The sequence below is a fragment of the Suillus clintonianus genome (assembly GCF_016758775.1).
Source record: "Suillus clintonianus strain FC179 chromosome Unknown DEU56scaffold_13, whole genome shotgun sequence".
NCBI classification, from domain to species: domain Eukaryota; kingdom Fungi; phylum Basidiomycota; class Agaricomycetes; order Boletales; family Suillaceae; genus Suillus; species Suillus clintonianus.
The window spans coordinates 414,589-435,571 of NW_024539237.1; the positions used below are offsets into that span (position 1 = coordinate 414,589).

Here is a 20,983-nt window from a genome sequence, read left to right on the forward strand (position 1 = left end):
GACTTGAAAGATATATAATAAAGTACGCTGTAAGTTTCTCGCTTCAGACGAAGCTACGCACAGGACAGGATATTGCTCAGTTGGTGGTCATCTTGAGAAGCCATGTGCCCATATTCACTTGATCCATCTGTGATAGCTCGATACGATCCCATGGTATGGAAATGATGTTGGCCTATGTATACGGTGCATAAGGAACTTCAATATTGAGTGAATGACGTTGAATAGTTCACCTGAAAGTAATGTGCAGCCGCACGCCCGATTCTTCGCGTCAACGACTGAAGGTCAACGAGACCCCCATAACCATCAACAGGTATCTCGTAATTGAGTGCTGAATATCCAGGCCACTTTGAGATGGTCAATTAAGGCTTTAGCTGGAGAACATACCCATGCTGTACTTACCGTGATCTTCACGTAGACCTTGCCTCGATGGTCAACACCGAGGTCATTGAAGGTGTACGAATCGTACCCGGCCAATCGAACATTGGCTTGTGCTTCACCAAGGCTGATTCCGGCCCGGAAGGCACCCTTACGCTTGAATTTGATTGAGGGTGGGCTATTTCTGCGGAACGGGTCTGCGAATGATGGCTGCATTGCCTGGTAAGATACTAATGACGACCGACGTGGTCCCATTCCCATAGGTTGCACGAGAGGTGGATAGAGACCGGGCGTTCCAAGGCCATTATAGTAGTCCATATCATCATACGCTGGTATGGGTCAGAGCCAGTCTGAGTTTATCTAGACAGTCCACTTACAACCCGGAAGATAATTCATGCTATGGTTGGGTGTCCGGTACAGGCCGCGATTGGGGTACCCCGGGTAGGATGACGAATTGTAGCGCTTTCACAATGAAACGTTAGCAGATGCTGATGAACACAGGCAAAAGTTGTGGCACCTCTCCGTGCATCATTGGATCACTGTACGTCGTGGCCAGTCGGTGATCATGATATGGTGAATAGCTGCCAGCAGGGGTGGTTGTTCTGTATGCACCAAGCGAATTTCTGCGAGGACGGTTGTAGGAGTCGTAGGAATCGTAGGCGTCATAGGCGTCGTATGGGGAGTATGCCATTTTGACAATACTGAAGCAAGCGCTGATGGAGTGGAAGTCTCAATAAACAAAACGGGAGAGTCTTTTATACTGCTGATGGTGGCTTTAAGTATTATCGTAAGCTTGTGCACCGTGGCCTCGAGGACACATCAAGGATGGTGGGAAGATGGGAACTGTGGTCCGGATTGGAATGGTACAATTCAAACTAGGTTGTAGTCGAACACACAAAGGCCCGGCCGCGGCATCGAAAGTCCATTGTACCTGGCCTCGTGCATGGCCGAAAAGAGGGCGCAGATACTGAGATAGCTCAGATCACCACCGAAGATACAAGCTGAGATGGAAATATGGGGGTGACTTTGTGATCCAATACGCGTGGAGCCATGACGTTACAGCACTGAAGGCACCTTCAAGATCCTCCCAGCCAACTGTCTCCAGACTCCAGCTAGCCTTGAGGCCAACACATGTCCATATTGATGGTGGTGGATCCTGTACGACGCTATGCTCTTCAATCTCTCAAGGTAAGAGTAGCATTGGCTGGTTTGGCTGGTTCAGCTTGGTTGTAGGCTCGTTCCCTGAAATTCCCTGCTCAAGGTTTAGGCAAGACTGGTCCGCGTAGACAACCAGTTTAGTTGGAACTAAAGCGGAACGTCTCGGAATGTTCAAGAAAGATTGCGAAATTGAATATTACGGCTCAGTCCGGCTGGGCCCGGCCGCGGTCCACCCAACCCCCTGGTACAAGTTCAACTTTTGTGACTTGATCTTACAAACGAATCGATGGCGGAATCAACGCGAAAATAACGGAAGCTACTTGCAGTTGAGACAGGATGGACAAAATCCACAAATATGGCCACTGCAACAGCCTTATAATTATAGTAGCTTTACATGGAGACAGTAATAGACTCAGATGATCAGATCGGCAGAATTGAAACTGGTCCAGGTCATCCGTAGTAGTAGCAAATTTAGGATGCCTCAACTTAGGCTCTTTGTCTTTTGCCGTGGCATGGGACGCGTCACGCGTCGTGGCCTAGTCTCAAGTAGGCGGGGCGCGAAATCCGGAGATGCCTTCATCCTTTAGGAGGAATCCGGTAGTAGAAGAAACTTGAAAAGATACAGCATGGCTTCGGGTTTGAGTGACTGGAATTTTGGTTGAGCGATGCCGTACGAGCACGTCTTCGATGATTTCTAGGAGGAAATCGGAAAAAAATTAGACATACATAGACAAGGAAAATACGTACCGATCATCCGCGCAGCATGCAGCCGCTTGATAACGTCGTGGGTTGTGCGAGTAGGGCCAGCGTAGTGATTACCCAGTGCACAGGCAAGCTAGACAACCTACTGGAGCCGATCAGACCGTACCGTAGTTTTGCTGTCTTTGTCTTCAGGTCCGCCAGCTATCCAGGTACCACTTGTTGCTGATCATTGTGAACTGATTGGCAAGTTTGCCATCATTCCCACCAGCTTCCACATCTGAGGTACCTAAGCGCGGCCCTGGACGCCCGAAAGGAAGAACAGGCCCGGCACGACACGTCCGATGAATGATCAGCGCAGATGTGGTGGTCACCTTGGCCATCAACCTAGATGCCAAAGCGGCATGATATTGAAGTTGCGAGTAACTAGCACTCTACTGCTGACAGCCAGAATTTGTTACTACCATTCACCAGTCCTTTGAGCCATGGCTCGTGGTGCTCCAAGCTGTATAAGTGGTTGGTTTGGCAACTGCCACTGAATTTCAACGGCAGATAGCACGCCCATTAGTCGCGAAATATCTGTCTGTGGCACCATCGTCAATCTCAACCCCAGCTGCTTCTCGAACTCACCTCAGCGCCACCATCAACAGTCCGTCCACCACTTCAATGCACCGCGTCGGACTCGAATCAACGTAAATTGAGCATGTTATGAGTTTCTCATCTGCATCGATGCCTGAGTCCATTTCACATGAAATCAAGTTGCTCAAATTCCGTTCGATGAGTCAGATCCGGGTCTGTTCACACCTGCTGAACGAGTCTGATATCATCTGATAAGCTTTTGAGGTCGCAGAACAAATTGACGTAGCTTCTATTATAGCAGTGTAAGTCAACTTCGCGTTATATGCAAGTACTTTGTCAACGTCAAATGATACCAGTTCAAACGAGTTCCCACTCTTCTCCGTCATCCGTCTTGAAGAGTTCCTTTATGTTCTCGGATTGACCCTCATTGTTCAATAAGGGAGTCACCACCGCAAATCCGTTCACAAGGTCACTGAACTTCAACCCCGACTCAGGGCTTTTCGAAACGATCAAATGGCTGCTGCGGGAGATTCTGATGGACAGGTTGGTAGAAGTTAAGGTGATAGCGATCTCGTCAGAGCCAATCATGATGGTTCCTGTAGTGTCCTTGCGCTCGCTGATGAGTTGGACGCGGAAGCGGGTCCGCTCAGTACGCGACACATAGACTTTGGAGTTAGGTGTGACGTTGCCGGTCGACGATCCAGGACAGTACCAGTACTCGCTAGGAGAGACTTTGGAGCGGATGAAAAAACTTTACCATGCTCGCTATTAACTAGATATGAAATATCTTGAATAAAATAACTCACGAGTTCCCGCTGACATGATCCGCGAAATCTAGAATCGGAATGACGCTCAATGCGGACTCTGGCAGCGGCGTGAAAAACATTTTGCCACTGAAACGAGACGCAACCTGGTCCTCAAAGGTAGAGAGGGCGGCGCTGGCTTTGGCAACGTCGTGGGTGAAGAACTGCGGGGTAATTCGCCTGATACTGTCCGAATACTTGAAGATCGTATTGGCGGAAGTGGACACGCAACGCCACCATTCATCGGCAACTGCACGGCTGGCGAAGACGACCACGTATCGCGAGGACCAATGGCCGTTGATCTAGAAAAATTACATATCGCAGTCATCGAAGTATGGATCTTGAACGTACATCCTGTACGTATGCATAGTAAACCATGATTGTGCTTTAGGTGTTGTCGGTTGTGTTGGGATTACAATCAGGTACTAAAATCTGTGATATAGGGAGAGGCTGTTTGGTGGGGTTGATATCAAGAAGTTGCGGACAGTAAGTAAGTTTGCTGCTGCAATGTCGCCAGAAATATGGCGTGGAACACGAAATATGGTGAAGAATGAGGCATAAAGGTCTAGAGGGATAGAACATCAGTCATTGTTCCAAATTGAAGTATCTGGATCCCTGCTGACACGCCGTAAGGAGAGACTATCCTGGATCGGGCTTGTCCAGAAATCCTTCAACCATGGAATTTCTTCTCGCAACGCTTGCACCTAGTTATCTTGCCTAGGTCGAGGACGATCTGTGCAGCAATTTGAAAGATTCAATGTTAGATAGCAGACAGCTCACCTGACGCCCAAAACCAAGGTAGACCCATTCTAATGACCAGAATGGTTTGAAGGGTGGCGCCCAGAAGGATCACTGGGTTCGACGAGATTGGCAATGCGAGAACTCACCGTTTGGCAAAAAAAAAAAAAGACCTTGGATGTCCTTCCGGCCCCACAAATTGGGTAGATAAGGATTCAATCGGCTGTCAACTTATTTGAACCAAACTTTACGTTAGAATGCCGCACATAGATCTTATCGATTGGAGATCACACGTGTGTGCATCTGGAAGACATCCCGCTCCCCCCGTATCAACCTAGTACACCACTTCCGTTCTCGGAGTAGATGGAAAAGCATGCTAAAGTTCAAGACGCGGTAAATTCCAAAAAAGCCAAGGTATCACATGTCGATGGGGATCCAATATGACTCCTTTTCTCCATCGTGATCGGTGTCAGGAATGTCCGAGAGCCTCAAAGGGATGCCTCGAGGCTCTTGGCGGGAGTCGCTGTGATCCGGTCCGCGTGAAGTTATCAGGTTACGGCCGAAACATCGTCTTCAGTGAAAATTCAGAGCTGACTGTCTCCAACAAGCCTGGAGGAAAACGTGCTGATGGTGGTTGCTCCTATGCGAAACGATTTATCGATAGATGCGCTGTCAAATGCCAGGTTGGTGCCAGGAGACTCCTGGCCAGCACCAACCTGGCATTTGACAGGTGGACGATGAGTTCGGCGAGGTAAAAGTTTAGGCAAGATTCTGCGTTTTGTGAAATAAAACAAAGCTTTCTCAAAGCCAGGAGGACTAGGTCAAACGTACCTAGTCTCTCGTAGTCAAGCCTTAGCTTGAGCTTGAAAGAAGGTCAAACATGTCACGCGTCACGGATATAGCTAACTTGTGACATTTAAATGCATTGCCATAATTTGAAGTTCGAATGTCCTGAGGCAAACAAGCAGCAGCATGCCAGCCTGGCTCAACTGAGCTGGTGCAACAAGGATGGGCTCCACCAAGTACACGAGCTCAGTGCAACTTGCGAGAGGCTGCGGCCCTACTCCGGGAGTCCCCTAAGCATATTCATAAATAGAAGGAAGCCAGTCGTGCCTTCTTTCCTGCCAACTCCTGGTCACATTCAACGAATCTAACCTCTGGGGCACTCGTTTCTCGCACGTTATAACTACCCACACGCCGCCAACGCTTAGGATGGCAGTCGTGTCATTGTTTGTGACATGCATGTGAGTACACACTCGACGTTTCAGATGAGGTTCGCACATCAGGATATGCTATTCGATGTGTTGCCGTTGGTCTCCCATCCACCGCAGTCGTATTCGTATTATCAAGAATAACACAGGCTGACATATCTTCAGTAAGCAGTCTTTGTGATGTTCAATAATATGTGCTGATGTCACAAAGGCTATAGGTACAAAGCAGTTCCGGTTACAGACTCCGAATCAATACACCTCTGGACCGTGCTAAAGACCGCTTCAATAAACACAGTGGTTTATTAGGAACGACATTGCTGTGGAAGCCTGGAGGTCTGTGTACACCGTGATATTGAGCCGCTGTCGCCCTTCACACGATGATACTTCCTGCCGCAGGACAGCTACGGTTACGTTGGAGCTTCCAACGATCGTCTGGCTGACCATCCCTGCAGTCTAGTTTTATACATGGCTGGTGTGGTGCTCTATGTACTTGCTACTATGTATCTATGGACGTCTTGTCAATGATATCCTTACCCTGTTCCTCCTGTGGGGCTTGGTAATACTTCAGTCTCCCATGTACACAGACTGTCCATCATCTTCCTGTATTTATATAATTATCTGGAATCTGGGAAGCAGTGTGCAATTTCACTTGACTTTCCCTATGCATCTGATAAAGAAAGGTGATTCGCTACATTGTTTTCTTTCTCAATTTCGTTGCCTAGGCCTAATCTTGTGACCTAAATATTCCCGAGCCCTAGACTATAGTTGGTTCAGGACCTGAATATTGAATAGGCCTGAATCCCTATGGTATCGTGTTATTTGGTCTCCCGTAGGCAGTTGGTAGCTAGGCAATCCAAATAGAAAGATCTTAAAAATCATTCCTTTTCATAATACCCTTCATTGTAATAATATACAGTATTTTATCGACCACGTTCAACTAAAAAGGAACGTGGAAGAAAGATGTAGCTAAATGAGCGCCACAAACCGCCTATTAGATTGCGAGAGAAACTAAATCATGAGATCATAAAATGGAGTGTCCATGACCACAAATGCGTGAGTATGCTATGTGAATGTGTGCGAGAAACTCGCGGTCTAAACTGCTATCCAATGAAGCAATCAGTCTGTTTGCCTGTGGTTGGAATGCTGCTGGTGTACTCGTACCTCCAAGCCCAAACTATGGATTGCTTTCCAAAGCTAGCACCTCAAAAATTGCGTCCCAATCTAGTATATCTGAGGGCGAATATACAATCGCTGGAGGTAACTGAGGTACGGGAGTCGTAGGTTCGGTTGGTGCTATATGTGGGAACTCCGCCAGGGGCAGCGGAAGGACAGGCTGCTCAAGGGTAACGGGGGGTAACAGTGATGTATTAACAGAAAGTGTAGGTCGCACGGGAGAACTGGGAGAATGTGGAGAAGATGGAGGTCGAGGACCCGATGGTATTCGCCGTTGAGGGCGACGTTTGTGTCTGCGCGACGACTGGTGATCAAATGGCGAATTCTGTGTTTCGTCAATATATGACGATGAGCCGGACGAGGACTCGGAAGTGAGACTGGACTGATTGGATGAAGAAGAGTCGCAAGATGTGCGGGAGCATAGTGTTGATGTTCTGGACAGGTCGGCCTGCCGACGTGTCCATGACCAGCTCCCTTCATTTTCTTCTCTTATTATGCCCGTTTGAAGCCAGCTGCATGGGCGCGGTCCCCGCAACCTAGAGGTCTTCCGCCGAGAGAATACGGGGAGAGGGGAGAGATCGTCTGTACGGGATGACTGCATCTCTGCAGATATGATGGATGCGGGGAACAAAGAGAATTGGAGCGCTATATAGCTCTATCAAATGAGGTCGTGAGCATCAATATCGTTTCGGCCAAGCCGATCCTTCGCACCCAGGAAAGTTGAAACGCATCTTGCCGATGTGACTCCCGAATTGTAGCTAGCTGCGGCAGTGACTTAACACCGACTTGGATTATAATCGCATATGGCTTCGTGCTCTGATGCCAATCAAACTAGTACTGGTTCCTTGATGACGGTCGTGTGTGTACATTGCTAACTTTGGTCTGTTCCCGTGGGTCCGGTCACCAAAGTGAACGGCGAGCTGATGAACTTTGTACTTTGTGGAGCTCAAAAAAGTTGTTTATCGTCAGCTGCCAGGACGGTGCTCCTCGGTGGTCCCGTATTCAGCTCCATGTTTAGCGGATAGTAGTCTTGGTGTTGGAAGGAGAGGGAAAGCAATCATTCAGAGTTTTCCAAAAACAGCAGGACCGCCGGAAGCTGAATTTGGACAGTTCACTTGTCACGAACGACTCGGACTTATCTTCCTTTTAATTATCATGATCTGATTAGGGGAGACTAGCTTGACTCTATCAGGTTCACCATAGTCAAGCTTATTCTCGGTCGAATCATATTCCCAAACTTGCCGTATCATATCGGACAGCTATGATCGAACCCACATCACTGCTTTTCGACAATCCACCTGAACTAGTGGCGCCAAATTTAAACGAGATTGCTCTAGACGAGGCTCTCGACATGTTAGATCCCTTGCGACATCTCAGGACAGATGCCAGCGACTTCGCTCGAGATCACGAAGACATTCAGGCTGCTGTTGTACCTTCGCAGCCTCGATCTATCCTCGGCGAGACGATCCAATTATCGTTTCCTGTGGGCTCTCCGCTTGTGTCAATATCACTCAAGGTTGATGCATCTCATGGCTGTGGTGGCATTGCTTGGCCAGCTGGTGAGGTGTGTCATTTTTTCCTGGATGCAAGAGCAAGGCATTTGATGCAGTACAGGTCCTATCAAATTACATCGCATTTCGAGGCAATGGATATCTTGATGGCAAGAAGATTGTCGAACTCGGGAGTGGAACGGGACTGGTTGGTCTTGTAGCAGGCGCACTCGGTGGTACAGTCTGGATCACCGATCAAGCGTTCGTCCCCACATGTCTTATCGCTTATTTCGGCTGTCTCAGTGAAGTAAAAATTCTTTCAGCCCAATGCTGGATATCATGCAACAAAACGTGACGTTGAACAATCTGCAGTCCTGTGTCTCTGTACGCGAACTTAATTGGTAAGATGATCTTGACTTGTGTAAAAACCTGTGCAGCATTGACTTCATGCAAGGGGAGAGACGCTGCTCTCGGACATGCCTCCTCCTGAACTGATCCTCGCAGCAGATTGTGTTTACTTCGAGCCTGCTTTTCCTCTTTTGGTCCAGACCTTATCAGAGATGGCCGTCAGTGGCAGTACAGAAATCTTGTTCTGTTACAAAAAGAGACGTAAGGTGAGCATAAGATCTTTAATTTGATGATTTGTTCGTACTAGCACTGCCCTATAGGCAGACAAACGATTTTTTACAATGTTAAAAAAGAAATTCGCTTGGGAAGAGGTATGAAATTTTCTTTAGCTTTCGAATCAGATAACAGGTTCGTAACAAGGTGATGGACGACCCAAATCGCGAAATATACAATCGCGAAGCCATCTCGCTCCTGACTCTATCAAAGCGGCCATGAGGCTTGTCAAGTGACTGCTTTACCACTATTCTGGGCTGGAGTAATTTCAATACCCCGTTGCTTCTCAAGAGATGGGTACAAGAAGCGCTCCGATGGCGTAGATGCCCAGAGACTTCCATAGCAGTGTAGCATGCGTGACCTTAGAAGCGATCGTTCTCGGAAATGATGTCCCGTGTGTTGTTCTAGTGCTATAATGAAATAAAATGCCATCAACACCTTGTATACGTATGTACTGGACAATCGGGTATGCAATTGGTGTCCGAAGAACTACTGTCCAGCTATGATTCTGATGACGGTGTGATAGTCTTGACCTTGGGGGACCAGATCATGTGTCAGTAAACCTCCATGGTAAATTACAGCGACGCCAGACCTGCAACCCATGAATTCCTTCAATTTCTTGTTTCAGTACTCGTGTGACAAGTCGATGCTGGTTCAACGTTGAAAGGCCTTTAAATGCCTCACTTGCTATGTTGATGGCATAGAAGTCACCACAGCCTCCTGAAATATTATAGGTCAACCAATCTGATCGTGAGCTTCATGAGTGGCAAAAGGAGTCCCACCTGAGATGTCCTGCACGGCTAGTTCAGTTGGCAAAAATTTGTCGGCCAATTTGTCATATATTAGTTTCTCTCCCTCAGAAAGGTTGGCTGGCGGAATCAGAAGGGGCTTTGTTGAAAACCCCCGGAGGCCTCGTGATGCTGCCAGTCCCCTCCTTAAGGTGAACATGGCGGTGGTGTGGAAGGAAGGTACTACACGGTGAGCATGTTGTGGCTGTGCACAACGTCAATCTGCACATTTTCGACGTATTCGTTCGAGTTGCAAATTCTAATTTCTGGCAAGTACCACATACATTGAATACCCGGATTGATCAGTCCGAGTGTTAGGCTTGAGGGAACCTCATATGCAGCTGAGCTTCGTAAACGCTTTGTTGCGTCCAAGAGCTCATCTCGGTTTACGGGCGTGCACATTCTCGACTGCTCCAGTCAACATCTCCAGAAGAATAGTGCCCAAGTCATGCCTTGCTTCTGAAGTCACAAGTTCACCTCTCCGTTACTCATGGCTCTACCGGAGATGCTACTCAGTCGTTGCGCAGCGGAAGCCAGCCGTCCTTCATTCCCTTGAGCCTCGATTCTTCTCTGCGAACGCGTTTCATGCTGTTGCACAGACATCACAATTACCTGTGCTCGCTCCACCAGCGGTCGGGCGTTGGCTCTTGTTCTCATCGGCGATGGTTTTTGCGGTGATCGTTGTTGGAGGAGTAACGCGTCTCACCGAATCAGGATTGAGCATCACAGAATGGAAGCCCATCACGGGCATCATTCCACCTATGAATGTGGAGGACTGGAACACCGAATTCGAAAAGTACAAGGCTACCCCTGAATTTAAACTGTGAGCGTCCTATCCATGTTTGCTCCTTGGGTCATCTCATGAACGTACCACAGCCTCAATCACTCCATTACCCTCGATGATTTCAAGAACATTTTCTACATGGAATGGGGTCACCGTGTACTTGGGCGCCTTATTGGTATTACATTTGTGGTCCCTCTGGTTTACTTTGGTCTTCGGAAGAAGCTCACTACCTCGATGCCTACCCAATTGACGGGCATGGCACTGCTCATCGGTGTACAGGGTTTTCTTGGATGGTATATGGTGAAATCGGGCTTGGAAGACTCCATTATGGACACGCCGGGCGCAGTACCCCGCGTCTCTCAGTACCGCTTGGCAGCTCATCTTGGAACGGCTGTGGTGCTGTACGCAGGGATGCTCGGAACCGGACTAGCGGCGATTAAAGATTGGAGATACGCTAGAGGTGGTTCGTGGAGCGGATCGAGCACTATGAATTGGCAGAACGTGCTTTCAAATCCTATTGTGAAGAGGTTTTCTCGACTTTCCAAAGGGCTGACTGCACTAGTCTTCTTGACTGCGTTATCAGGTTCGTTTATCTCGGCTTTCGCTTCAGTATGATTAAAGTCTATGCGCAGGCGCATTTGTTGCTGGGCTGGACGCCGGTCTTCTATACAACGAATTTCCGCTCATGGGCGGTCGACTTGCACCTCCTATGGATGAATTATTCTCATCCGCCTATGCTAAGAATGTTGATGGATCTGACATCTGGTGGCGAAATATCTTCGAAAATCCCACTACCGTTCAGTTTGATCATCGAGTGCTGGTACGTTTCGTTCTTTCATATATCGCATTCTTCTTCTAAGTGTTCGATTGAAGGCAATGACTACGTATCTCAGCACTTGTTTGCTCTTCGCTTACAGCCGGCGACCCGCCATACGTGCGCTGTTACCGCCATTAGCTCGCACATCTGTCACGGCAGCCTTTGCCATGGCAAATGTTCAGGTTCTTCTGGGTCTTGCAACATTATTGTACCTCGTCCCTGTACCCATTGCAGCTGCTCATCAGGCGGGAAGCATTGCTCTCCTGAGCACGATGGTGCATTTACTAGTGTCGTTGCGCAGGCCAGGCTTAGCTGCACAAATATGGAGGAAAGCTGGGATGCAGGCAAAGAGCTCTGGCCTGTAAGACAAACTTGACCTGACATTTTAGAGCTACACATCACCACTCGCTTATTATTATTTCATGTTCTGCATCTCTTCCGTATCTCGTTCGCAATCGTTGGGTCTTTCGAACCTCGGCTTTTGTGATTGACCAAATAGAAAGGTGGCTGTTATTATATCTATCCTGACATCTGTACATCCTCATCAGCAGTGGACGCTGGTGCTGCATCAGGTACGGGTGCAGGTGCGGGTGCGGCTGCTTCTTCCTTCTTCTCCATACTCTGAAGGTATACTTCTACTTTATCACCCTCTAAGATCCGGAAGCTGCCCGGCGGCGAAATGGGCTTTTCATGTTGACCCTCGGGTCCGATGATGCCTACCGACGTGTTATTCACATTAAGCTCCTTGTCTTGTTGGAGGGTCTCGCGGAGGGCATGGAGACCGTGCCGAATGAGGTCCTCAAGGTCGCCTGCAACAACTTCAATTGCATGAACAGGGTGTGAAATGGACACGGCACATACAATCTGCGAAACTTTCATAGTGCTTCTCCAGGTAGGTTTTTGCGCTCTGGCTGCGAGCGCCGATTGACATAGCGTAATACTCATACGAGTTGCCTGATGGTGAGAATTCGAAAAGATGGGGTCCTGATTGATCTTGACCAATGACGAGGAAACCAACACCGTATGGTCTGCGACCATACTCCTGCGTGTTCACTTGTGCCTCTGTAAACAATAAAATGAGCATCACACGTACACGAGCCTCTCAAGTACGTACTGTCAGCGATAGAGGAGACGAGGCGATTTACTGGCATAGGTCTGTTAAACATCATACGTTCTCCCATTGCTTGCTGTCGCATAAAGTTGCTGCAGTCAAGTCAGAATGCATGCTTTACACCATATAACTCAATAAGCACCTGAGCACTCGTGCGTCTGAGGTAAGACCAGCAATGGCAATGCCGACGTGATCATCTATGCGGAACATCTTTTGCTGGTACGAAGCGAGTTCTCCGGTGGAACGCTGTATGGGCTCTTCATGAAGAGTTTACGTGAAGAAATTACCATCCACTGACCTTAAGAGCAAGAAGGATCGCATGGGTCTTCGATCGCAAGCCCACTGCCGCCGATCCCTGCTTCACGGCTTCGAGTGCATACTCGACCTGGTGAAGACGACCTTGTGGCGAGAAGACAGTGTTATCAGAGTCATATGTGTTCCGAAACTAGGGAAACTTTTAACAATGAGATCCCGGAGAGCATAGGCTCTGCACGTACCATGATGGGGGTAGACGAAGTGAATTGATATTGGGTGCTTTACGCGGTCGTTTGTAGGTGACGCGTTCAAGGTCAAGCGTCGGATATCGGATGTCACGCTCCATATCGGGATTCACATCGTGGTTAGGGTTTACAAATGATCATGTAGCGGTGCGCAGCACCGATCCTCAACTACCTACTAGGGTGACATGTACATATGTTACTTACTATCATGGAAGTTGGAAATGTATGGTTTTCGTATCCTCGCATGCGGCATAGACTGAAGGGACACGCATTCCTCTGCAGTCAATCAGCCATCTGCTTTGAACAGGCTTGAGTTCCAAGGAAAACAAATTTTGAATCTGTTGTGGTGACAACTTGGCTATGACTGGTCAAGATGGGCCTACGAGGAACGTGAATGTCCACTGGCAGGTATCATTGACTAAGGTATCAAACCTGCACCATCAAAGAGGAACTGGTTCTGAATACATGCGCTAACCAAAGCTTAACTGTGAGCTCCTGAGATGGGCTTTCAAGAATTAATTAAATTTTAATGTTTCTTTACGCTTAATTTTTTTTTTAAGTACTTAATATTTATAAAATCAACTAATAAAAACAATTGTTTAAATTAATTTCTACCCCGGGCCAGGAGTGCTAGTGAAGGTTCAACTTGAGCCCCGCATTGAAGGTGTGACAACAGGAAAAAATTTGTTGTCATCGGTTCGAAAGCCTGTTAACAAGTTGTCAACAGCTTTTCGAACCTGCACCTCCCAGTCCAAATTTCAACTAGGGGCTGACCTTCGTGCTCCGCGTCCTAATCGGAGTTATTATTTCTGGTCTCGCCTACGTTTTGTGGTACCTGTACCGCGCGTCACATTGACAACCGCGGCATTTTTACCTGGCCCTAGCTGATCAAACACACGGACCGGGATAATAGTGTGTGCGTTGAATTGATAGAAGACCTAAGGATATCCTCATGTGAGCTCAGCTCGCAGTTGCAAGCGATATGTTTTGATTGACCAATAAGCAAATGACCATATATAGATCATTGTGAATCATGATTTGAGACCCCACTCTTCAGCTCGGCGGTCGTTGAAACTACTGTCCCCCGCGGGCCCCAGGATATTCTGTGACACCACCACAGCACAGCTGCCTGTATGAAAAATTTGGAACAAAGAGTTCCCTAATGCCAGCAGGAATTAGTACATAAAGATAACCGTCGAGTAAGTACCGCTCTTCCGCTTTTCCATTGCCGACGCGCACGGTCGAATTAAAACAGTATTCAGTTCAGGTGGTAGTTCGGAGAAATATCGATGCCCTCTCCCCAGTTCCAAGTGTATATCGTGCCGCGACCCAAAGGACGAGTCTAGCGCTTCTTGGGATCTGGCTATGTGCAGGTCCGAAGCAGATGGAATTACATAGTACTGGTTCTATGCGACACGTCCGGTGGCCTCTATATCCGTCGCCAGGACTTTCCTGGACCATATTCCGCGAAAATGCTAGGTCTCAGATTCCAACTATGCATTCTGCACCTGTGTACACTCAACCATGATTAACACGCGGACTAGGTTTGACGATCTTCTTGGCATTGTGCCATCTCTGAACCAATACTTACCAGAGGTTGTGTCAAAGTTCATACTTTTACAGTTCATAATGTTCTGTTTATCCGCCGATCCCATGGTTTTGCCCAAGTTCTGCCTATACTCTCTCCCTGAAGTCCGCCAGGTCCAACCATTCTGATAGAACTGCCGAATACTTCCACAAACACCATCTCTAGGACATAAAAGCAAGCAGTCTTCCTACTGCTAATATCAAAGCTACCATTCGAGATCCCCCTTGACGCATCCCATATAACCTATCACAAACCATGCGTTTCTCATTCCTCATCGCTGTCGTTGCTGCTTTGACAACATCTATGTTTGTTAGTGCATGCGCGACTGAAAACGGTGTTTGCGGCTCTAGCAGCGCGTCCAACGACGAATGCTGCTCAGGCCTTACTTGCAAGACGGGTGTAAGTATTAGTCGTTCACTTTGCATCCGGGATTCAACCCCTTGGCTCACCCTTTGCGCCTTGTACCAATAGATATTTGCCAAGATCAAGTACTGCCATTAATCATCTCCCGACGAGCTTGACAAACTGAGCAAGCCGCGACAGTGAGTCATATTTCTGCTTTGGCGTTGGCGCAGTGGTTGATCCCGCGCTATGCAGTTCGTTGCGAAGTTGATCAATATCCTTCTGTACAAATTTCCCTCCAGCCTCGACTCTTGATTAAAATTATTGTGGCATTCATAAAATATATACTCATGTTGTGTACGTTTTTGCATGAATGTACAAGCAAACCGGTGTATTCAGCCGACGTCGAAGTGCGTGTACATGTCCTTGAAGATTGTTCAGAAGGAAGAGGGGGTCGATGATGTTCAAAGTTCGTCATTCTGCCGGACGCTGCTGCTCCTGAGCCACTCGATGAGCGCAAATAAATAGAAGAACGCCTCAAAACCGATCATATGTAACTTCAGTTTCCTCCTACCTCATCACTGATTTATGATGATTTTGTTGACGCACCCTCCATCCGTTGTTCTCATAGATTTCGGGTTTAGTTTTGTAGCCCTCGGCGCTGTTTGTTTCGTGATGGTAAGCCCAGAGGCTGATGGAAAATATTCACGAGGCAGCAGCGCCATCCGTCACAAGAGAACGCAGTGAACGGCGTGACTCAAGTGAAAAGGAAGCGAAGAGAGGTACCGGCATAATTGATTATCCTCGTATGGGTGCCCGAAAGAGATATGGTCTTCGACACCACATCTGGGCACATTGTATAATCCCTAGAAAATAATACAGCATGAATGCGGTCGGGAAAGCGGTTGAATTATAGGGAAAAGCAGTTGATCATAAGCAAACAAACAGTACCCACCACCGCGTAGGTCAATACATGATACCCATCAGCGACCTACTGAACTGTGTTTCTGACACAGATATTCATCGAAAACTGAGGGAGTTTAGAATCAGTTTAGAATTGACAAACACTCAATTTTGTAGCCTCCGGCTCATAACGGTGTCATACAAAGAAAGAGACTTACGTCTCGTTTTTCTGTACTAGCTGGCCAACGCGATCCACTATCACTGCTGCAAGTGTTCAAAGTGGTCGAAATCATGCATATATGCACCCTATAAATTCCTAAGTGTATCAGTCGTGAATATTGAGCAAGGGCAGGTATGGACAGAAAAAAATGTTGCTGGCAGCTCTTTCGAGCCTGCACCGCAAGAGGGACACGGACCTGCCAGCGCCATCCAAGAGGGTCAGACAGATCAAATTAAAAATGTTTAACATCGCGATCGACGAGTGTTTAACGTCACGAACTGTTGGACAATGTCAGACAACTTGTGTGGTCGCCTCACCATCAAAGTCACTAAAAAGGAGAAAATGATCTAGATCTAAATTACACCACAACACAGACAATCTGGTTCAGAGTCCCACCCCTTGACAGAGTTACTCTACGAGATTCTAGGGTCGGGTATACGCTTACTTAAGTTTAGTACTTAGTGTCCAAACAAGTCGTCTTGCATGGTCGAGATGCGCGCTCAGCCATTTCCACCGTCCGCACCCACTCCCCGCACAGCTGCTTTGCGACTCTTGCCTTTGCGCACACGGGTGTGTGAACGTGTCAAACGAGTACCTTGATCCCTCGGAGGTGTGAAACCAAGGAAGCTCTTCGGAGCTGCATCTGGGGAACGTTGGGTGACAGGAGACCGAATATCTGAAAAGGGGTTGGGTAGTATTGGTTCTTGGGGAATGTCGTATCGTTGCGTGTTAGCGTCTCCATATGCAATGGGTATAGGTGCCTCATATGCTGTGATTCCTAACTCCTGGCAGTAGTATTGAACTGCTGCATGGAAGGCGGTCCTGCGCGCATTTCGGAGGCCCCAGTCTCTACAGGAAGGTGTCAACTAAAACATACTCAACCCACATTCTATGTGACTTACTGCCATGTTCTGCATGAGAACATGATCAGCTTCTGTGTTTCTTTTGTATATGAATAAAACAAACATACGAGTTGTGCGAGATACCAATCGTACACTCCAGATAGCGTTGGTAACTGATGTTTTGCAACACGACCGATGTGGTCGGCTGGAACCACCTGTTCTCCTCAGTGGAAAGCCATTTGTTCAGCTTTTCCTCAAGCGCGTCCAGCTTTGTTTGTGGCGTGCGCCATGCAACTTGGATAGTACAAGATTCCGCCATTTTCTGCCAGTGGAATCAGTACAACACATTCAGAGAAGGTGCATTAGGTTCGTACATCACTACGGCGGACGTTCGTGCTACAGCCATTGTCAGACATCATGTGGTGCACAAGAACGCTCGGATACGTACATGAACTTCGCGAACAGTTGACTGTTGAAGTAATACGTTTCGGTACCATCTGATCGAGCAAAAACCGTCTGATAAAGAGAGTATCAGGAGCTGTGCATCCCTTCCAGGGAAACACACATACCGCAAACAAGCCCATCTTCTTGACAACTAGATTCTCGTCTGAAAACCAAAACAACATTAGCAACGCCCAGTCAGTGATTCAGCGGCTTACTATCTATGAAGCATCGGTCACCAGTATCAAAGGGACTATAAACGAGGGGGTCATCCTGATGCTCAAGCGCATACAGCCACACGACTCACTGAGTTACAAACAAGAACACGATTGCATCGAAGACATTGCTCGCTGAGTTCTTGAAGATGAAGCTGGCCGCGAGACCAAGGGAATACACGCTCGTCAAGGACTGCGTCACATTGACACCGAAAATGCTCAACGAGATGAAGAACAAGATGATGAGAGCGAAGAGGAGCAAAATCTGATCGAGAGTCTTGAGTGCAGCGCCAACATCACGCATACTGCGTGACAGGAACCGACGTTCCTTGTACACGCGAAGCAGCGACGACTTAATCTCAGACCGCGATATGTCACCGTTGTTGTCTTGGTCGAAAGTGCGGAAAGCGTCTTTGGCTTCCTCCTGCGTAGCGAATGCGGGGTAGAAGTCTTCGGGCTCGAGGTAGGTATGTCGGCGATTTCTGAAGGTCCTGTATATCGCCCTGGCAAGACGCTGCCATCCAAGTTAGTTTCAGCATACGCGTAACGCATACCTAAATGCTCCTACCTTCGCCTCGTGTGTTGAGCTCACGCTGAAGACCAGCGCTTCAAGCCCACCAGTGGCACCCTTGATATTCCGGGCATCGTGCAGTACAGCAGTTTTAAACGCCTTCGCTGCTTGAACGACGATAGTCGGATCTTCAGCGTGTGGGTCAACAGAACGCTGGGGGGTAGGAGGGTATTTGTGAGTGGTATGCTTATCGACTGGGGAGTGGGTAGCCGTTGTTGCCACAGAGCCAGTTTGTTCTGGCGTGGTGCCATAAGACTCTAGATCTTCCGAAACTACCAAGTTGGTCGGCTCGCGCTGCTTATGTTTGCTCTTACCCTTTCCCTTTTTCTTCTTCAGCTTTCCCCCGTCCTCCATGTCCGCATCGTCACCTTCGCTCGGTGCGGAGCTCTCGGAGCGCAGTCTGCTACTGAGGATATTGTAATGCTCTTTGTCGCTGAACGGCTTGAACCCAGTGAAGGTCGCAAACATTGTTTGGGAACCATTGGACTTGTGACGGGTAGATGATTTAGGCTTGTAGTTGCGAAGCGTTTCTATGACTTGAAGAGCTTTCTTAACTTCGTCCAGACGTTCCTTATACGCAGTCCTATGGAATGCGAAGGCTGGGAGCAATGAGACTTATGACATCGACACGGATCAGACAACCTCACCAATAGCATGCGAGAGCATCCTTTGAATGCATATCACAAGGGTAAAGAAGAACAAAAATTCAATTCCTTGGGCGACCTGAGGAAGACCAGTTAGCATCAGAACATGAAGAATGACGGAATGATGCTTACACGGTCCGTGTAAGGAGCATAATTCTGGATATTAGTCGAGTCATTCAACCCAAAGATATTCTGAAACAGAATGTTCCAGCTGAGCCAGGCGCTTGCGGCATAGAATAAAGGTTTGACAGTATCCTTGATCGAGGCATACAACTCGAGCTTCGATCTAACGTTCTCTGAGACATGGCCCCATGTGAGTGCAATCGCCACACGTATGATAGCAGGTACAATGTCGATGATCATTGCGAGACCCCAAGAAATGACGACATTGGCTGCTGCCCAGAAGAGCCAAGCCTCGATATTGATGTCGACAAAGTGTCTGTGGTCCGTTGGATGTGGCTTGTACCAGAAGAAATGGACAATGAGAGCGGGGGTTACTAAGACTGCCGCGAGGAAGACAGACCCGATTAGTGAGGAGAAGAGCAAAGTAACTAGCCTATAATGTTCTCGTTGGTCGGAGACTGTATACATCCTTGGCAAACCTACTCACCTGATAATGCCCCAGCCGCGAGATTTAATTTTTACACCCATTTGCTTCTCGAACTTGGCTTCCTCATTATCGAGATCCTCGTCACCACTCCAATCGAACTCGTCTTCCTCATCTTCATCATCCGAAGATTGACGTGAGTCCGTTTTGGGAAATCCGAAGTAACTTCCGGTAGCGGGCGATGAATTTACATCCTGGTGGTAGTGGACAGATGGCTTCTGAGTTCCTGTCTGCGTAGCGCTAGCCTCACATGGATGCGAGTCCCCACTTTCCTGTCTGCTTTGCGGTTGCCTATAGACATCATTTTCGTAGTTGCTCATGAGATTGACCTGGGAGGGGTACGCTGATTCTTGTGATGGATAACGTTCCAGCACCAGCTGGGAGGTGCTTGGATCGTGTTGGTAAAGGGATGAAGGTGTGGAGTTGATAAAATGGTCCTCCTCGCTGATGTCGTCAGAGGCGAACAACGGGTCGCGAGGCGCAAATGAAGGGGGAGGACGGAGTGTGTCCTTCATCGTGCTCCATATATAAATTGGCGGCTTCACGTCACAGGGCAATCGGCTGCAATTGCCGATAGATAGATTGCTTTCCTAGCTGCGCGTTGATGCAAGAATCAGTTAACCTGAACTAGAGATTTTAGGAGAAAAAGGTGAGTGAAAGTGTCGGATTCGGGGGGTTGCCACGAGCAGTGCTTAGAAGATATAGAGAGGAGATATCCTGTTAGCTCCACTCAGGCTTCCTCCAGGGAAGCGAACAGAATTAATCAACGATGACCTCGTGCGCACTGCGCAGCACTGCAGTGGGGCAGACGGATGGCAAAATAAATATCAACGTTCTCGTTCTCTGCGAAGATCGCCGTCGAGATTTCTCGTTGTCATGCCACGTGAAAATCAATTTGGCATATCCGTCCATCCGAACCTGCCTCAGACAGGGGCTAATCACAGTAGGTTGCGTTTGTTTCTGAACTTCATCTTCTCCAACAAACATGTCCGCACCTACAGAGCTCCATGCAGATCCCCAGTCTATCAAGAAGCTTGAGAAGGAACTCTCGATGGAGGCCAAATCTGAGGAAAAGATATTGCAGTCAGCCTTCAAACACATGCACAAGCAGGAGAAATTGGAAGCCAAAACCTCCAAGGCAAGACCTTCAATTCCTTGACTATTTCCATTGCCGACATTTTTTAGTCCGTAGAAAAAGCAGAGAAATCCGTCAAGAAGCTGGAAAAGCTGGAGCTGGAGACCGTTAAATCCCTCCATGCCATCACTCGCAAACATGATGTAGCTGTCGCAGACCTTCACAATGCGCAGGCGGGCCTTCATGTGTGTATATTATCTTCACTTTAGACCTTTTTTCGACGCTTACATTTCCTAGACCGAGCAACAGCAGTTAGAGACTCTCAAACAACGCCTCTCAACTGCACGAAGACACGTCGACCAAGTCGCTAAGGATAAGAATGATCATGATGTATGTGGGCTACATTCGGAACATGCACGTATCGCTTATTATTTGCAGCGTGAACGTTACGATAGACTTCACTCAAGCCCGCCTACCGAGATCGGTGGTCCCATCGCGGGCACTTCAGGGGCCTCTACCGGTGCGAGTCAGGACAGAACGTGAAGTAGGATCACGTCAACGGGGGGTTTGGACTCATTGTTTCCACCTTAATCGAATAATCACTGTATTCCCACTTTATTTGTTTTCACGGTGTAATGTTGCAATTTTATTTTTCTCGCACAAGGTTTTATGCTGGACGTCATCGTGC

The 20,983-nt window shown here is 48.0% G+C and overlaps 9 protein-coding genes across 9 annotated transcripts; 3 read left to right on the top strand and 6 right to left on the bottom strand.

Moving 5' to 3' along the window:
* Positions 1-76: 76 nt before the first annotated feature.
* DEU56DRAFT_730363 (uncharacterized protein) lies at positions 77-630 on the bottom strand (the record flags this gene model as incomplete). Its single annotated transcript, XM_041348163.1, has 3 exons — positions 77-172; positions 231-344; positions 400-630. The coding sequence occupies 3 exons, from the start codon at positions 628-630 to the stop codon at positions 77-79; spliced, it is 441 nt and encodes a 146-aa protein (XP_041212036.1).
* A 2,428-nt stretch (positions 631-3,058) lies between these two features.
* On the bottom strand, positions 3,059-4,392 carry DEU56DRAFT_108710 (uncharacterized protein). Its single transcript, XM_041344589.1, has 3 exons — positions 3,966-4,392; positions 3,618-3,916; positions 3,059-3,562 (listed from the first exon to the last, which is right to left on the bottom strand). Exons 1-3 carry the CDS (start codon positions 3,990-3,992, stop codon positions 3,169-3,171), a joined length of 720 nt encoding a protein of 239 aa, XP_041212037.1. The 5' UTR covers positions 3,993-4,392; the 3' UTR covers positions 3,059-3,168.
* Positions 4,393-6,253: 1,861 nt separating this feature from the next.
* DEU56DRAFT_783991 (uncharacterized protein) lies at positions 6,254-7,781 on the bottom strand. The gene is made up of 3 exons (XM_041352184.1): positions 7,448-7,781; positions 6,725-7,391; positions 6,254-6,663 (listed from the first exon to the last, which is right to left on the bottom strand). The coding sequence occupies exon 2, from the start codon at positions 7,335-7,337 to the stop codon at positions 6,738-6,740; it is 600 nt and encodes a 199-aa protein (XP_041212038.1). The 5' UTR covers positions 7,338-7,391; positions 7,448-7,781; the 3' UTR covers positions 6,254-6,663; positions 6,725-6,737.
* Positions 7,782-7,997: 216 nt separating this feature from the next.
* On the top strand, positions 7,998-9,069 carry DEU56DRAFT_730552 (putative methyltransferase-domain-containing protein; the record flags this gene model as incomplete). Its single annotated transcript, XM_041348176.1, has 6 exons — positions 7,998-8,300; positions 8,351-8,487; positions 8,550-8,627; positions 8,681-8,840; positions 8,895-8,945; positions 8,995-9,069. The coding sequence occupies 6 exons, from the start codon at positions 7,998-8,000 to the stop codon at positions 9,067-9,069; spliced, it is 804 nt and encodes a 267-aa protein (XP_041212039.1).
* Positions 9,070-9,394: 325 nt separating this feature from the next.
* DEU56DRAFT_730244 (bola-like protein) lies at positions 9,395-9,795 on the bottom strand (the record flags this gene model as incomplete). Its single annotated transcript, XM_041348154.1, has 2 exons — positions 9,395-9,567; positions 9,630-9,795. The coding sequence occupies 2 exons, from the start codon at positions 9,793-9,795 to the stop codon at positions 9,395-9,397; spliced, it is 339 nt and encodes a 112-aa protein (XP_041212040.1).
* A 63-nt stretch (positions 9,796-9,858) lies between these two features.
* DEU56DRAFT_882093 (cytochrome oxidase assembly protein-domain-containing protein) lies at positions 9,859-11,678 on the top strand. The gene is made up of 4 exons (XM_041356117.1): positions 9,859-10,458; positions 10,512-11,002; positions 11,052-11,239; positions 11,293-11,678. Exons 1-4 carry the CDS (start codon positions 9,971-9,973, stop codon positions 11,599-11,601), a joined length of 1,476 nt encoding a protein of 491 aa, XP_041212041.1. The 5' UTR covers positions 9,859-9,970; the 3' UTR covers positions 11,602-11,678.
* Positions 11,679-12,962, bottom strand: DEU56DRAFT_882097 (nucleophile aminohydrolase). Its single transcript, XM_041356118.1, has 6 exons — positions 12,845-12,962; positions 12,646-12,792; positions 12,490-12,593; positions 12,351-12,439; positions 12,098-12,298; positions 11,679-12,045 (listed from the first exon to the last, which is right to left on the bottom strand). Exons 1-6 carry the CDS (start codon positions 12,845-12,847, stop codon positions 11,756-11,758), a joined length of 834 nt encoding a protein of 277 aa, XP_041212042.1. The 5' UTR covers positions 12,848-12,962; the 3' UTR covers positions 11,679-11,755.
* A 3,209-nt stretch (positions 12,963-16,171) lies between these two features.
* DEU56DRAFT_784007 (Mechanosensitive ion channel-domain-containing protein) lies at positions 16,172-20,083 on the bottom strand. The gene is made up of 12 exons (XM_041352185.1): positions 19,224-20,083; positions 18,746-19,169; positions 18,617-18,692; positions 17,967-18,568; positions 17,491-17,912; positions 17,402-17,436; positions 17,312-17,349; positions 17,191-17,258; positions 17,117-17,138; positions 16,871-17,064; positions 16,803-16,811; positions 16,172-16,749 (listed from the first exon to the last, which is right to left on the bottom strand). Exons 1-12 carry the CDS (start codon positions 19,733-19,735, stop codon positions 16,401-16,403), a joined length of 2,751 nt encoding a protein of 916 aa, XP_041212043.1. The 5' UTR covers positions 19,736-20,083; the 3' UTR covers positions 16,172-16,400.
* Positions 20,084-20,170: 87 nt separating this feature from the next.
* DEU56DRAFT_784010 (uncharacterized protein) lies at positions 20,171-20,962 on the top strand. Its single transcript, XM_041352186.1, has 4 exons — positions 20,171-20,358; positions 20,406-20,540; positions 20,593-20,685; positions 20,734-20,962. Exons 1-4 carry the CDS (start codon positions 20,206-20,208, stop codon positions 20,836-20,838), a joined length of 486 nt encoding a protein of 161 aa, XP_041212044.1. The 5' UTR covers positions 20,171-20,205; the 3' UTR covers positions 20,839-20,962.
* The last annotated feature ends 21 nt before the right edge of the window (positions 20,963-20,983 follow it).

Excerpts from the sequence above, each read along its gene's own strand:
- DEU56DRAFT_784007 (XM_041352185.1), bottom strand. The coding sequence starts at position 19,735 with ATGAAGGACACACTCCGTCCTCCCCCTTCATTTGCGCCTCGCGACCCG. Across the intron at positions 18,693-18,745 it reads ATGCTCCTTACACGGACCGT|GTCGCCCAAGGAATTGAATT; the intron begins GTAAGCATCATT and ends GGTCTTCCTCAG. Across the intron at positions 17,259-17,311 it reads AGAAGATGGGCTTGTTTGCG|ACGGTTTTTGCTCGATCAGA; the intron begins GTATGTGTGTTT and ends TCTCTTTATCAG.
- DEU56DRAFT_783991 (XM_041352184.1), bottom strand. The coding sequence starts at position 7,337 with ATGCAGTCATCCCGTACAGACGATCTCTCCCCTCTCCCCGTATTCTCT.
- DEU56DRAFT_784010 (XM_041352186.1), top strand. The coding sequence starts at position 20,206 with ATGTCCGCACCTACAGAGCTCCATGCAGATCCCCAGTCTATCAAGAAG. Across the intron at positions 20,359-20,405 it reads TGGAAGCCAAAACCTCCAAG|TCCGTAGAAAAAGCAGAGAA; the intron begins GCAAGACCTTCA and ends GACATTTTTTAG. Across the intron at positions 20,541-20,592 it reads ATGCGCAGGCGGGCCTTCAT|ACCGAGCAACAGCAGTTAGA; the intron begins GTGTGTATATTA and ends TACATTTCCTAG.
- DEU56DRAFT_108710 (XM_041344589.1), bottom strand. The coding sequence starts at position 3,992 with ATGGTTTACTATGCATACGTACAGGAT. Across the intron at positions 3,917-3,965 it reads ACTATGCATACGTACAGGAT|ATCAACGGCCATTGGTCCTC; the intron begins GTACGTTCAAGA and ends TAATTTTTCTAG. Across the intron at positions 3,563-3,617 it reads GATCATGTCAGCGGGAACTC|TTTTTTCATCCGCTCCAAAG; the intron begins GTGAGTTATTTT and ends AGCATGGTAAAG.
- DEU56DRAFT_882097 (XM_041356118.1), bottom strand. Across the intron at positions 12,299-12,350 it reads CGTCTCCTCTATCGCTGACA|AGGCACAAGTGAACACGCAG; the intron begins GTACGTACTTGA and ends TATTGTTTACAG. Across the intron at positions 12,046-12,097 it reads CTATGAAAGTTTCGCAGATT|GCGACCTTGAGGACCTCATT; the intron begins GTATGTGCCGTG and ends AAGTTGTTGCAG.
- DEU56DRAFT_882093 (XM_041356117.1), top strand. The coding sequence starts at position 9,971 with ATGCAGCTGAGCTTCGTAAACGCTTTGTTGCGTCCAAGAGCTCATCTC. Across the intron at positions 11,003-11,051 it reads CTTCTTGACTGCGTTATCAG|GCGCATTTGTTGCTGGGCTG; the intron begins GTTCGTTTATCT and ends GTCTATGCGCAG. Across the intron at positions 11,240-11,292 it reads AGTTTGATCATCGAGTGCTG|GCAATGACTACGTATCTCAG; the intron begins GTACGTTTCGTT and ends GTTCGATTGAAG.